Raw genomic sequence first — 12,437 nt, 5'->3', positions numbered from 1 at the left:
ACTTGGCAACCTATATCCATTTGTATCCTGTGACATGCCAAATAGAGGATTGCATAGATGCTGGGCAGGCCTTAGCCTGTGTCTTTCGTTCAGCCTATACTATAATCAAAATTGTGTTCGCACCGAGAAACAGAATTAAAGTGATTGACAGCTGAAGTGAACCCCAGATGACTTTTCTTGATGCTTAATGGCCTAAGCTCTTAGCAGTGTGTCTCAGAGAGTACAGCAATGCAAGTGTCTGCTTCACCCTTCTGCTCCCATTTTCACTTCCACTTGGCTGCCCTTGCTTCACTCAATTGCTTACACTTTCTCGCACAACTTCACGTCCTACCAAGGTGCAAGGAGAAGGGAAAAGCCTGAACAGGTCAAAACTTGAGCACTGCTTACAGTATGTAGAACAAAATCCTTGCCAAACCAACCCAAGTTGGTCTAACAGTAACATGGTTCTGTATAATACAAGTGTCGCTTGGAGTTTTGACCACTTCAGACTTTCTCAAGCTGTGATAGTCTTGGAAGAACTAAGCTTTTAAAAGCAGTAAAAGCAGCAAACCTAAGGCTTCCACTTGTATGCTCAGTAAAGTGCTGCCAATATTGTACCACAGGACATTCCAGCATGGCTAAATGCTCGACTTAGTTTTGGACTAATTCCACTGATCAACCACATAAATTAATTGTCAAAAAGGAAATAAAAGAATTCAGGATAGTGATGATTATCATCTTTATTGAAAAGAGCCCCCGAACATTAGTTCATATTTTATGAATTCTGTTGAGAGCCCTCAACTGGATGATGACACTTACTCTGCAGAATCAGACTGAAAAAAGAGATGAAAATCAATTAGATTCACAAAATTTCAAATTAAGCAATCAAGTTACAGAGTAAGTTTGTTTCACTTTTCAAATGGAAATTCAAATAGCAAATGATTTGAGTGAAGATGTGATATTGATTTATATGTGAAAAGGCACAACATCAAATCATTTTACTGATTCCTAATCTCAACACAGTTGATCTTGTGATTTTTTGATACCTTTCCAGCATCACGGCTCTTGGCTCTCAGCTTGTTGACCTGGGACTCAGCAATGTCAGCGCGCTCCTGAGCTTCCTCCAGCTCATGCTGGACCTTCCTGAGCCTGGACATGTGAGTGTTGGTCTGCTCCTCCTGTGGAGAGTTTGGAGTTATATTGGCATAGTTAAAAGACAGTTCATAGTGATATTAACATTAGATATCATGACGTCACATTATGATTGGATATTTGACTTACAGCTTCCTCAGCCTGTCTCTTGTAAGATTTGACTTTGAGCTGCAGCTTGTCCACCAGATCCTGAAGTCTGGTCACATTCTTCTTGTCCTCCTCAGTCTACACCGACAAAGGGTTAAATCAATCAGTGATGAAAAAAAGAGAATGAAAGAGAAGGGTAGATTCTTGGGGGGAATTACCTGGTATGTCAGCTCTTTCACTCTCCTCTCATATTTGCGGACTCCTTTCACAGCATCGGCTCCACGTCTCTGCTCTCCTTCAACTTCAGACTCCAGCTCACGCACCTGAAATGTGGTGATAAATAATTCATCAGTATTATGCACAGAAATTTTACAAGGAAGTAATAAAAGTAGATTTTATTCCACACAATGACCGTGTGATGTGCCTCCAGAAATGACCTATCGTGAGTTTTTATATACAGTTCATACCCTGGACTCCAGTTTCTGGAGCTGCTTCTTGCCACCCTTCATGGCGAGGTTCTCAGCCTCATCCAGACGGTGCTGCAGGTCTTTGACCGTGACCTCCAGGTTCTTCTTCATCCTCTCCAGGTGAGCACTGGTGTCCTGCTCCTTCTTCAGCTCCTCAGCCATCATGGCAGCCTGAAATGATGGGCAGTTTGGAATTTGAATTTTAAGTCTTGACATTAAAGGTCAAGTGTGAACAAGTATTTGGTGAAGAAGCATTTTACATAAAAAAGAAGACTCACATCAGTGATAGCCTTTTTGGCTTTATCCTCAGCATTTCTTGCTTCCTGAACAGCATCATCCACTTCACCCTGAACCTGGACAAGGTCAGACTCCAGCTTCTTCTTGGTGTTAATAAGGCTGGTGTTCTGTATATTGAGCAAGATAGGACAATGTTTTTTGGGTATGTGTCTCACACCTTTGATGGGATATAATTCTGGTGAAATAAGGAAAATAAACCTGAGAGTGAAGCAGTCCGACACGCTCACTAGCATCAACCAACTCCTGCTCAGCCACTTTGCGTCCTCTCTCCGTCTGCTCCAGAGCGGCTCTCAGCTCTTCAATCTCAGCCAGCATCAGGCCGTTTCTACGCTCCACCATGGCAACCTGCTCCTTCATGTCCTCCTGTCCTCTGATAGCATCATCAAGGTGCAGCTGGGCATCCTGGCACCAAGAGAGAAAAAAAACAATGAACCATCTGTACTCTTTTATTTCGTTGTCACTAAATAATCATATAAATCTTACCTTGAGTTGTCCCTGGACATTCCTCAGTTGTTTCTGGGACTCAGCAGCCTGCCTGTTGGCATGGCTCAGCTGAATCTCCATCTCATTCAGGTCGCCCTCCATCTTCTTCTTGATTCTCAGGGCATCATTCCTGCTCCTGACCTCAGCATCGAGCGTGTTCTGCATGGAGTCAATCACCCTCTGGCTGTTCCTCTTGATCTGCTCCATCTCCTCGTCCTTCTCTGCCAGCTTCCTGTCAACCTCACCTTTGATCTGGTTGAGCTCAAGCTGAACCCGGAGAATCTTGGCCTCCTCATGTTCCAATGTACCCTTGGTGTAATTCAAACAAGTAAATTAGTCAATAACTCATACTACATTTCCTTACCACATTTGAAGTCATCGAAAAATACTAAACGGACCCGTTTCCCATCATCCTTTTTCATGAAATTTCTCATCATCTTATCAGCATTGTTTCTAGTGGCATATCAATGTGCTGAACCAAATTAATTTTGAAGCTCATTGGAAGGCGAAAGTGCTACATCCACCTTTTGTCGTTGTCATGATGCAAGTTTGATTAGCCAGACTCAAGAACTGACTGACTGCAGGATGGTTTTTATGACTCTCTATCAACTCCTGATGTTGCTGTACCTCAGCTTCCTCCAGGGCAGTCTGAATTTCAGCCTTCTCAGTCTCCACAGTCTTCTTGGCTTTCTCCAGCTCATGAATAGTCTTTCCAGTCTCACCGATCTGTTCAGTCAGGTCTGATATCTCCTCTACAGGAAAAACAATGCAAAACAAAACAAATTACATTTTTCAGTCAGTATTATTTCCTCTATATACTGGGAGAACAAACGTTCACATACGTTGCAGGTTCTTGTTCTCTCTCTTTGTGGTCTCCAGATGATCCAGAGCCTCCTCATAAGAGTTCTTCATCTTGAACAGCTCAGTGCTGAGAGAGCGAGCCTCCTTCTGAGCTCCTTCCAGCTCAGCCTGGCCCTCCTCATACTTCTGTTTCCATTCTGCCAGGACCTAGAATTGTATAGGTTGATGAAAACTATTACTAAAACAAAATTATGTTGTTAATGTTATTGTCATGGCCTTGTGTTGAGCCTTGCTTTGTTTTCCACTATAACAACTCACCTTATCAAAGTTCCTCTGCTTCTTGTCAAGGTTGGCAGCCAGAGCATTTGCTCTCTCCACATCAATCATGAGGTCCTCAACCTCACCCTGCAGCCTCTGCTTGGTCTTCTCCAAAGAGGCGCACTTGGAGTTCACAGCCTCAATGGATTCCTCAGCATCCTGCAGACGCTGGGCAAGCTTTTTCCTGTAGTGGACAAGCAAGGATATATTTTAGCTTGCATAATAAACCCGCATGGCAATTTATAAAAATGTATTTCATTTATGGAACAGTCTACACATTGTACATACTTGGCCTCCTCCAGCTCCTCAGTGCGCTGGATAGCGTCAGTCTCATATTTGGATCTCCATTGAGCCACCTCACTGTTTGCCTTGGACATTCCTCTCTGCAGCTCAGCCTTGGCCTCCTGCTCCTCCTCAAACTGCTCTCTGAGCAGATCACAATCATGGCGGGATGATTGAACAGAATGGGCCAGAGCGTTCTTCGCCTGTTGAGAATGACAAGAGACCTTTATTGACCTACATACATTATGAATATGGACTTGAGGTACCACAAAATTTTATGCTGAATTTGGTTTATGAATTTCTTATTTAAATGTAATAGAAATATTATAATATATTATATTTTGTGGAAAATATAGTGATTGTAATACCTTCACTTCCTCCTCAATGTGCCTCTTTAACTCCTCAATCTGCTGAGTGAAAGCCTGCTTTCCCCTGGTGAGCTGGGAAACAAGAGCTTCCTTCTCCTCAAGCTGGCGAGAAAACTCACCTGAATGGCAATATATGAATGACTTTGTGCAAATGATGAACCCACCCACAGAGTGCTTTTACTTATCAGTGTACACGAGACTCACCATTCTCTGTCTGCAGTCTGGCCTTCTGTGCATTAACATCATTCAGCTGGCGAACATTCTCATCATTTTTGGACTTGAGTTCACTCAACTGGTCCTCAAGAGTTCTGCACATTTTTTCCAAGTTTCCCTATAAAAACAAACATGTATTTAAGCAACACAAATGATGAATGCTTTTCAATAGTCATACACTTTTGGTGTATGACTATTTTTCTAACCTAACTACTGTACTATCTTTAAACTAAAGGACAGAATCCTAAAATCTTCCCTTATAAACAACCCACTCACCTTAGATTTAGCAACAGCTTCCATGTTGCTGGAGAGGTCATCAACCTCCATCTTGTACTCACTCTTCTCTTTCTCCAGCTTCTGCTTGACACGCTGGAGGTTGTCGATCTGCTCTCCCAGCTCTGCAACACTGTCAGCCTGCTTCTTGCGGAGGGCTGATGCGGTAGCTTCATGCTGCAGGGTTGACTCTTCAAGATCACGACGCAGCTTCTGGAACTCAGCCTCACGCTTCTTGTTCATCTCAATCTGAGCAGCTGTTGCTCCACCAGCTTCTTCAAGCCTCTCACTGATTTCCTCAAGCTCCCTGGAGAGGTCAGCCCTCTGCTTCTCAACCTTAGCACGAGCAGCCCTCTCAGCTTCAATCTCCTCTTCCAGCTCCTCAATTCGAGCCTAGATTTGATGAAAGAAAGTTTATTAATGGGAGTCTAATTTGTTGTTTTTTAATTAAGTGAGCCTGATTTTCAATAATCTAATACTATGGATTGAATATGTCACCTGGAGTTCCTTGATCTTCTTCTGAAGTTGAGCACCAAGAGACTGTTCATCCTCAATCTTGCTGAGGAGCTGGCTGATCTCGAAGTCTTTCCTTGATTAAGATACAAAGAGAGTTTTAACCATTGTTGAAGTGTAATGTGGGAGATGTTGAAAAGAATATTAATAACCCAAAACATGCAAAACCCTTACTTCTTGATTTTCTCATCAGATTGCTGTTTGTCATTCTCTAGGTCCATTATGGATTCCTGGGCCAGTTTCAGGTCTCCTTCAAGCTTCCTCTTGGCTCTCTCAAGGTCCATACGGAGTTTCTTCTCTTGCTCCAGTGATCCTTCAAGCTATCACATTAGAATTAATGATTGCAGATTTCAGATATTTAAAAGACAGAGCATCAATACCAATAATCAAGCTTTTAAGATAATGTTGACTGGAGGAATTTTGTTTTGAATCATGCAATGCCATTTAAAACACAAGCTACTTGGGAATAGAAACACACTTTCAAAACAATTGTTTTCTTACATCGTCCACTTGCTGCTCCAGCTTTGTCTTGGCCTTGGTCAGAGTGTTGACTTTGTCTTCCTCTGCCTGGAGATCATCAAGTGTTTGCTGGTGGGCCTCTTGGAGGGCTTTCTTCTCCTTGGTTAACTTGGCAATGGCCTCATCTTGAGATGCCATCTCCTCTGTCAGGTTTTTCACCTAAAATTATGTGAAAGGTGCATTATTCCATCCCATTATATCCATGAGTCTATATTTAAAAGAATGTAGGTTTAAAATGATTTGTACCTTGTTTTCTGTAGCATGTTTCTCCTTCTCCACTTTAGCCAAGGTGAGCTCCAAGTCATCAATGTCTTTCTTCAGCTCAGAGCATTCATCCTCCAGCTTCCTCTTCTTGGCAGTCAGCTCAGCATTGATTTCCTCTTCATCCTCCAGTCTCTCAGTTGTCTCTTTGAGTTTGGCCTCAAGCTGGATCTTGCTCTTAATGAGCCCTTCACACCTTTCCTCAGCATCAGAGAGATTCTCAGTTTCCTGTATTTTTAATATGAATGTAATAGTTAATATACTGTACTGCATTCTAGTTAACAATGAGAATGTGAATATATTATTTAGTATTCATTTAAGATGTACGAAATGCATATGTGATACAATCAAATGTCCTACTCACAGCTGCCACTTGGAGTTGCAGGTCATTCTTTTCCTGCAGCAAGGAAACCATCTTTTCCTCCAGTTCCTTCTTCTTGGCCAGGGCAGCAGCTAGGTCTGATTGCATCTTGTCATAGTTCTCCTTCATCTGCTGCAGCTCCTTCTCAGTCTCAGCGCTCTTCAGAAGAGGCTTGATCTTGAAGTACAACTTCAGCCATGGCCAGTTCTTCACATTCATGAATGAGCGGACATTGTACTGGATTGTAAAGATAGATTCTCTGTAAAATGAATATAAACAAAATATCATTTTTATTGTGATCGGTATTTAAAACTGGTGAGGAGTACAATACACCATCTGGACATTATTGAAATGGACAGAATAATTAAGGATGAGAATCCTACCTCCTCTCCATCATCTTAACAAACTCCTTCCTCATGACATATCCTCTGCAGAGAGCCTGAGTCATGGTCACCAGCTCAGCCAGTTTCTCATCTCTCATCTCCTCCAGGGTACCCAGCAGACCAGCTTTGAAGAACACCTGTGTTGTCAGGTGAGGGAAAGTATTCAGCACACATGGATACAAGAGGATGACTAAATTTGCTAATATTGTCTGTAATGGTGAACCTTTGTGTGTCCAAACTTGTACTGAGTGTGGTCCACATCAATGGATCCCAGCAGCTTCTCAGAAGCTTTCTTGTTGTCAATGAACTGTCCCTCAGGGATGACGCTGGCATTCAATACTTTGTATCTACAAGAGAAAATTATGCTGTTACTTAGATGTATTTCAACTATTGGTCTGACTACTATCACACTCTATGACAGTGCTTCAAGTACAGCCAATTTAATTTGTTATGCATCAGCTGAAAATTACTGTCACCTCTGCTTGAAGTCACCGTAGAGGATTCTGCTGGGGAAGCCCTTTCTGCAGATTCTGATGCCTTCCAGCACACCATTACACCTCAGCTGGTGGATGACCAAGAAGTTCTCCATCAGACCTGGATATTGTGAACACATATTGGGTAAAATATTTCTTCTGTTACTACTACACAAAATATAGAAAAGTGAAATATAAAATTCTTACCTGGGGTCTTTGTCTCATTCGGAATCAGGCAGCGCACAAAATGAGGATGAGTGCTCCTCAAGTTGGTCATCAGCTTGCCCAAGTTCTCCTGTGGATCAGCATGACGAAATAGTCGGTCAACTTTATTTCAAAATGAATTTTTAAATAGTCATTAAAAGTTTGGACCAATACATACTCTGAAAAGAGCAGACACAGTCTGGAAGGAACCACCCTTCTTCTTTCCTCCCTTCTTACCACCACCACCAGCAGCCTCTGGTTTGCCAAATAATTGAATTTCATTAACAGGACCGAATGAATAACAAAAAAGTGCTTCAGCTTACTTTTCTGTAGAAAATGGATTTTCTAATTCAGTTTCTGCTCAGGTTTATCTCCATAAAAACTGCATGCTTTAGCATTGCAGCATAAGTATACTGATTAGCTTCTTACCCTCAGCTCCAGCATGGGTTGCATACAGCATAGCCAGCAGTTTGTTTGCAGACTTCTGGTAGAGCTGAACAACTGAGTCATTCAGGGGGTCCTTGTTCTTGTCCAGCCAGCCAGTGATATTGTAGTCCACTGTACCAGCATAGTGAACCAGGGCGAAGTGAGCTTCAGCCTTGCCCTTACCGGGCTTTGGCTTCTCAAAGCCCTTGGTCTTGCCAAGATGCTGATCATGCAGCTTGTTCTTGAAAGTTGTGTCAGAGGCCTTGGGGAACATGCACTCCTCTTCAAGGATGGAGAAGATGCCCATTGGCTGAAGGGAAATTTTGTAATAATTAAAAGACAGTAGCCAGAAAACAATCATTCAGTTCTTCCAGACAGAGGAAGCAAACATTTGCATATGTATCAACAAATCACATCTACGAGCATAGTTACTTACCTTCTCAATAAGCTCAATGCAGGCAGCCAAGTCCATACCAAAGTCAATGAACTCCCAATCAATGCCTTCTTTCTTGTACTCCTCTTGCTCCAGAACAAACATGTGGTGGTTGAAGAACTGTTGCAGTTTCTCATTGGTGAAGTTGATGCACAGCTGCTCCAAGCTGTTGAACTGTGATTGCAGAAAAGTAATTATTCATTTCATGGCAGAATAAGGTTAAACTTGAAACCGCTCAGATATCTTTCAGCAGCTCACATCAAAGATCTCAAATCCAGCGATATCCAACACTCCAATGAAGAACTGTCTTGGCTGCTTTGTGTCCAGCATCTCATTGATACGGATCACCATCCACAAGAACATTTTCTCATAGATGGACTTGCACAGAGCACTGACAGCATTGTTGACCTAGAAATAAGGATTTTAGTGTAAACATTTCTCAGAATATTATACTCATATTAAAGTGCAAATATGTTTAAATTTGAATTTTTTTCAATCGTAGCATTTCTTCTTCTACTTTTTTTCTTTTTTACCTGTGGCACGGTCTGACCTTTGGTGACCATCTCATTTCCGACCTTGACCCTTGGGTAGCACAGAGCTTTCAGCATATCAGCTGAATTCAGGCCCAGGAGGTAGGCGATTTTATCAGCCACTGATGGAGAGAAACACAAGAAGTATTAAATACACATTAACTTGTGTAGTATTTTGTACACCAGAAAACCTGTATGATGAGAATGTATTATTTCATCAATTACCCTCAGTGCCATCAGGTTCAGCCTGCTCCTCACGCTGCTTCTGCTTGAATTTCATGTTGCCATGATGCATCACAGCTCCAGTCAGTTTGTAGATGCCTAATTTCTCCTCAGCACTGAAACCCAAGATGTCAATTGCACTCTGCAACGTAAATGGAACAAAGTTATTGGTATGTGAAACATTTTCTCCTGCATATAATCTGTGTAACTAAATTGTTTTTACATCTGTTGCATCAAACTCCTCCACATCATTGATGCTTTTGACAGTGATTTCACCCTGACTGATCATTGGGTAGTCATAGGGGTTGGTGGTGATCAGAAGAGCCTCTAGAGGAGGACAACAGAAATGCATATTGGGAATTTTTTATGTTTTTTTTTTTATATATATATTGTCTAAATTCTACTTCAAATTAATGTAATAACATACCCAGGAGCTCAGGCCTGTGGCCAGTTGCCAGCTGATAGAAGATATGGTAGCTCCTCTCAGCAGACAACTGGAAGGTGACACGGGACTTCTCCAGCAGATCTAAGAATAACAAATCAAGGTCAAATGACAGTATGTATTTATGAAATCATACAGTGGCAACAAATATCTCTTTTTTTCCCAAAACTAGCACAAGGTGTCAAATAAAAAAGGGTGACTGAGCGAAAATTTGGAAAATTACTTACATGTTTCAATATCAGCTGAGGCCAGTTTGCCAGTGGTTCCAAAGTGAATTCTGATGAATTTACCCTATACATATTAACATTTAAGTTAACAAGATTGTTGATATGCAGCTCAAACTGCTTATGTTTATTTTTTGTTCTTTCAGCACTTACAAATCGAGAGGAGTTGTCATTCCTCACAGTCTTGGCATTACCATAAGCTTCCAGCAGAGGGTTGGCTGCAATGATTTGATCCTCCAGCGACCCCTGTAACAAGATATTAAAATATGTGTTGTAGATTGTAAAGACACAGCAACAGCCAATTCTTTTACAGACAATTTTTTACATCAAAGTAAAGAATTTTTACCTGAATTTTGCCAGCTGCTTGTTCTGATTTCTTGCCAGCTCCAGCCACTGCAATTGTTGCAAAGTACTGGATGACACGCTTGGTGTTGACAGTCTTTCCGGCACCGGATTCTCCACTGGGAGAAGAAAAAGATATTTTGAGTCATATATGTCAGTGTCCCACAATGTTATTCAGTTATTTTTATTTTTTTATTACTCACGTGATCAGAATAGACTGGTTCTCACGATCTGAAATGAACAAATGCTTTAATAACTTATAAAATACTAAAGAGTAAATGGTCAAAATACATTCATATTTCAGGTCATATTTCTGTTCTGTCTTGTTTTATCCATGATTCAAAGATAAATTCAAGTGTCCTATTCTCAAAATAAAATATCTTACCAGTGAGCATGAACTGATAGGCATTATCAGAGATGGAGAAGATGTGGGGTGGAGCCTCAACTCTCTTCTTGCCTCTGTATGCCACAACAACCTGAGCATCGTACACAGGAAGCCACTTGTAGGGGTTCACGACGACGCAGAACAAGCCCGAGTAAGTCTGGAAAGAGAAGAATGTTCACTCTAACCTTCATTGCTTCCTTGGTACATTTGACATATACATCATTTCAGTCTGAACTTCATTCAGAGTAGTGGCTGTTGACAAAAGAAACCACACACAACACTCACATAAATCATCCATGATGCAAAACGCTCTTTGAGGTTATACAGCACACAGGGCTCGTTGAGGTGGGTCATCATGGCCATGTCCTCAATCTTGTCAAACTTTGGAGGATTCATGGGATGGATGTCATCCTCTTTTACAGTGACACTCTGAGTAGGGAATACATAAAAGACATGCAATAAATTGTTCAGTTTTACTTGGGCAGTATTTGAAATAATATTTTATGCAATGGATATCATCCTATTTCACTGTTCACAAGAATTACAAAAAAGCATTCATTCACATACCTTTCCTGTAAGTGTCTCAACTGTGGCTTTGCCACCCTCTTTTTTGACAAGTTTACCCTTGAGGTACATTTCATCAGGATCAATTACAAAGTAGGCTGTTTTGGCATCAAAAGGAGTGTTCTGAGCCTCAATCCTCTCCTTCTCAGGCTTGCGGAGGTATATGGCCGCAGGCCCATACTGCTGCATCTCTGCGTCAGTGCTCATGGTGGCACTTTATTGACGACTGAAAAGACGTGAAGGATTTTGAATTACTTTGAATATGTTTCATTGTTATATAGTTTTAAAAATGATTTTGGTATGTTTGTATCTAGATGTTATAGAGGTTTTCTTATTGCAGGCATGTCTTACCTCAGTTTATCCCAACTGACTGGCGCAGATCTGTTGTTGTCTCAGGATGCTATTAAAGAAAGAGATGATCACCGAAGATGATTATTGAAGATGACATAAATATTTTCCACTGCCTAGTGCAACAGTAAACAGCATACATGAATTTAAACAAACCTTCGATGACTCCCTAAGTTTTAATTGCTGCACTATAACTGTCATTTGTGTTTTTTTGCCATTTGATCTAATTTTTTTAACTTAATTTAATTCTTTCTTCTATGATTTCATTCTGTTCTTTTCTTGCTTACTGCACTTACAAGTGGCATTCTAATGCTTCCCTTTGCTTATGAGAGCACTTTTAATTGCTTCTATGTTTTAAATGTGTTTAATAAAGCTGCCTTGCCTTGCCTTTGCAATTAATGTATGATTACCTAAACCACTGTGAAGACCATTTTTCTTGCCAGTTGCTCAAACAGATTCACTGTAAAATGTTTCTAAATTGACTATTAAGAGTAGTTGCAAAATGTATTTTGACTCCTTGCATTTAAATTGAAAACAACACCTTTGATTAATTTTATCCATTAAAGATTGCTTGACACGTAAAAACATGAGGCACATAATAGTCATAACTATTAATTATTAATCATTTCAAGTAAAAGCAAATTAAGTGAGCATAAACAAACAAAAAGTACTAACCTGTGATGGTCTGTCAGTTCTCAGAGGAGTCTGAAGCTGTTGCTTTTATAGAGGCTGGAACTGCCCAGTCAGCAGCAGTCTGCCACTCGATTTGGTCAAGCATCCATGTCAGCATGAGACCTATCTTATAACATCACTGATTCGTAAGCTTTTTTTGTATTTAAGCTGTAACATTACTTAACTATCGAAGTAGCAATAAAACTAGACAACTGAAAATGTTAAATTAACCATAGAAGCTAGGATGAGAATTTGAGTAAACAGTAAACAATTTTAAATTGGATCATTGCATGAGGCATTGTGCATTTTGTATATTATATACTTTGTATGAGATACAATATACTCTGCATGATATACAAAATGATCAAAACACAACTATTTTGACAAATATATAGTTTAATAATCTGTTAAGGGA

The 12,437-nt window shown here is 40.6% G+C and overlaps 1 protein-coding gene across 1 annotated transcript; it reads right to left on the bottom strand.

Moving 5' to 3' along the window:
* Window positions 1–701: 701 nt before the first annotated feature.
* Window positions 702–11,418, bottom strand: LOC121620261 (myosin heavy chain, fast skeletal muscle-like). Its single transcript, XM_041956243.1, has 40 exons — window positions 11,354–11,418; window positions 11,006–11,228; window positions 10,724–10,867; window positions 10,439–10,595; window positions 10,257–10,284; window positions 10,058–10,172; window positions 9,865–9,957; window positions 9,715–9,778; window positions 9,473–9,571; window positions 9,269–9,372; window positions 9,049–9,187; window positions 8,827–8,945; window positions 8,552–8,701; window positions 8,297–8,467; window positions 7,864–8,170; window positions 7,613–7,689; window positions 7,438–7,525; window positions 7,234–7,351; window positions 6,981–7,104; window positions 6,758–6,894; window positions 6,378–6,633; window positions 5,999–6,241; window positions 5,735–5,911; window positions 5,408–5,553; window positions 5,219–5,309; window positions 4,724–5,113; window positions 4,439–4,565; window positions 4,235–4,353; window positions 3,873–4,069; window positions 3,585–3,768; window positions 3,308–3,473; window positions 3,093–3,217; window positions 2,466–2,774; window positions 2,181–2,384; window positions 1,964–2,089; window positions 1,686–1,856; window positions 1,437–1,541; window positions 1,261–1,356; window positions 1,026–1,157; window positions 702–812 (listed from the first exon to the last, which is right to left on the bottom strand). Exons 2-40 carry the CDS (start codon window positions 11,207–11,209, stop codon window positions 795–797), a joined length of 5,820 nt encoding a protein of 1,939 aa, XP_041812177.1. The 5' UTR covers window positions 11,210–11,228; window positions 11,354–11,418; the 3' UTR covers window positions 702–794.
* Window positions 11,419–12,437: the final 1,019 nt, after the last annotated feature.

This window comes from Chelmon rostratus, chromosome 17 (genome assembly GCF_017976325.1).
Source record: "Chelmon rostratus isolate fCheRos1 chromosome 17, fCheRos1.pri, whole genome shotgun sequence".
NCBI classification, from domain to species: domain Eukaryota; kingdom Metazoa; phylum Chordata; class Actinopteri; order Chaetodontiformes; family Chaetodontidae; genus Chelmon; species Chelmon rostratus.
This window is presented reverse-complemented; position numbering and strand designations above follow the sequence as displayed.

Coding starts and splice junctions, on each gene's coding strand:
- LOC121620261 (XM_041956243.1), bottom strand. CDS start 11,209: ATGAGCACTGACGCAGAGATGCAGCAGTATGGGCCTGCGGCCATATAC. Junction 10,868..11,005: donor TTGAGACACTTACAGGAAAG/GTATGTGAATGA, acceptor TTCCCTACTCAG/AGTGTCACTGTAAAAGAGGA. Junction 5,310..5,407: donor TCTGATGAGAAAATCAAGAA/GTAAGGGTTTTG, acceptor ATCTTAATCAAG/GAAAGACTTCGAGATCAGCC.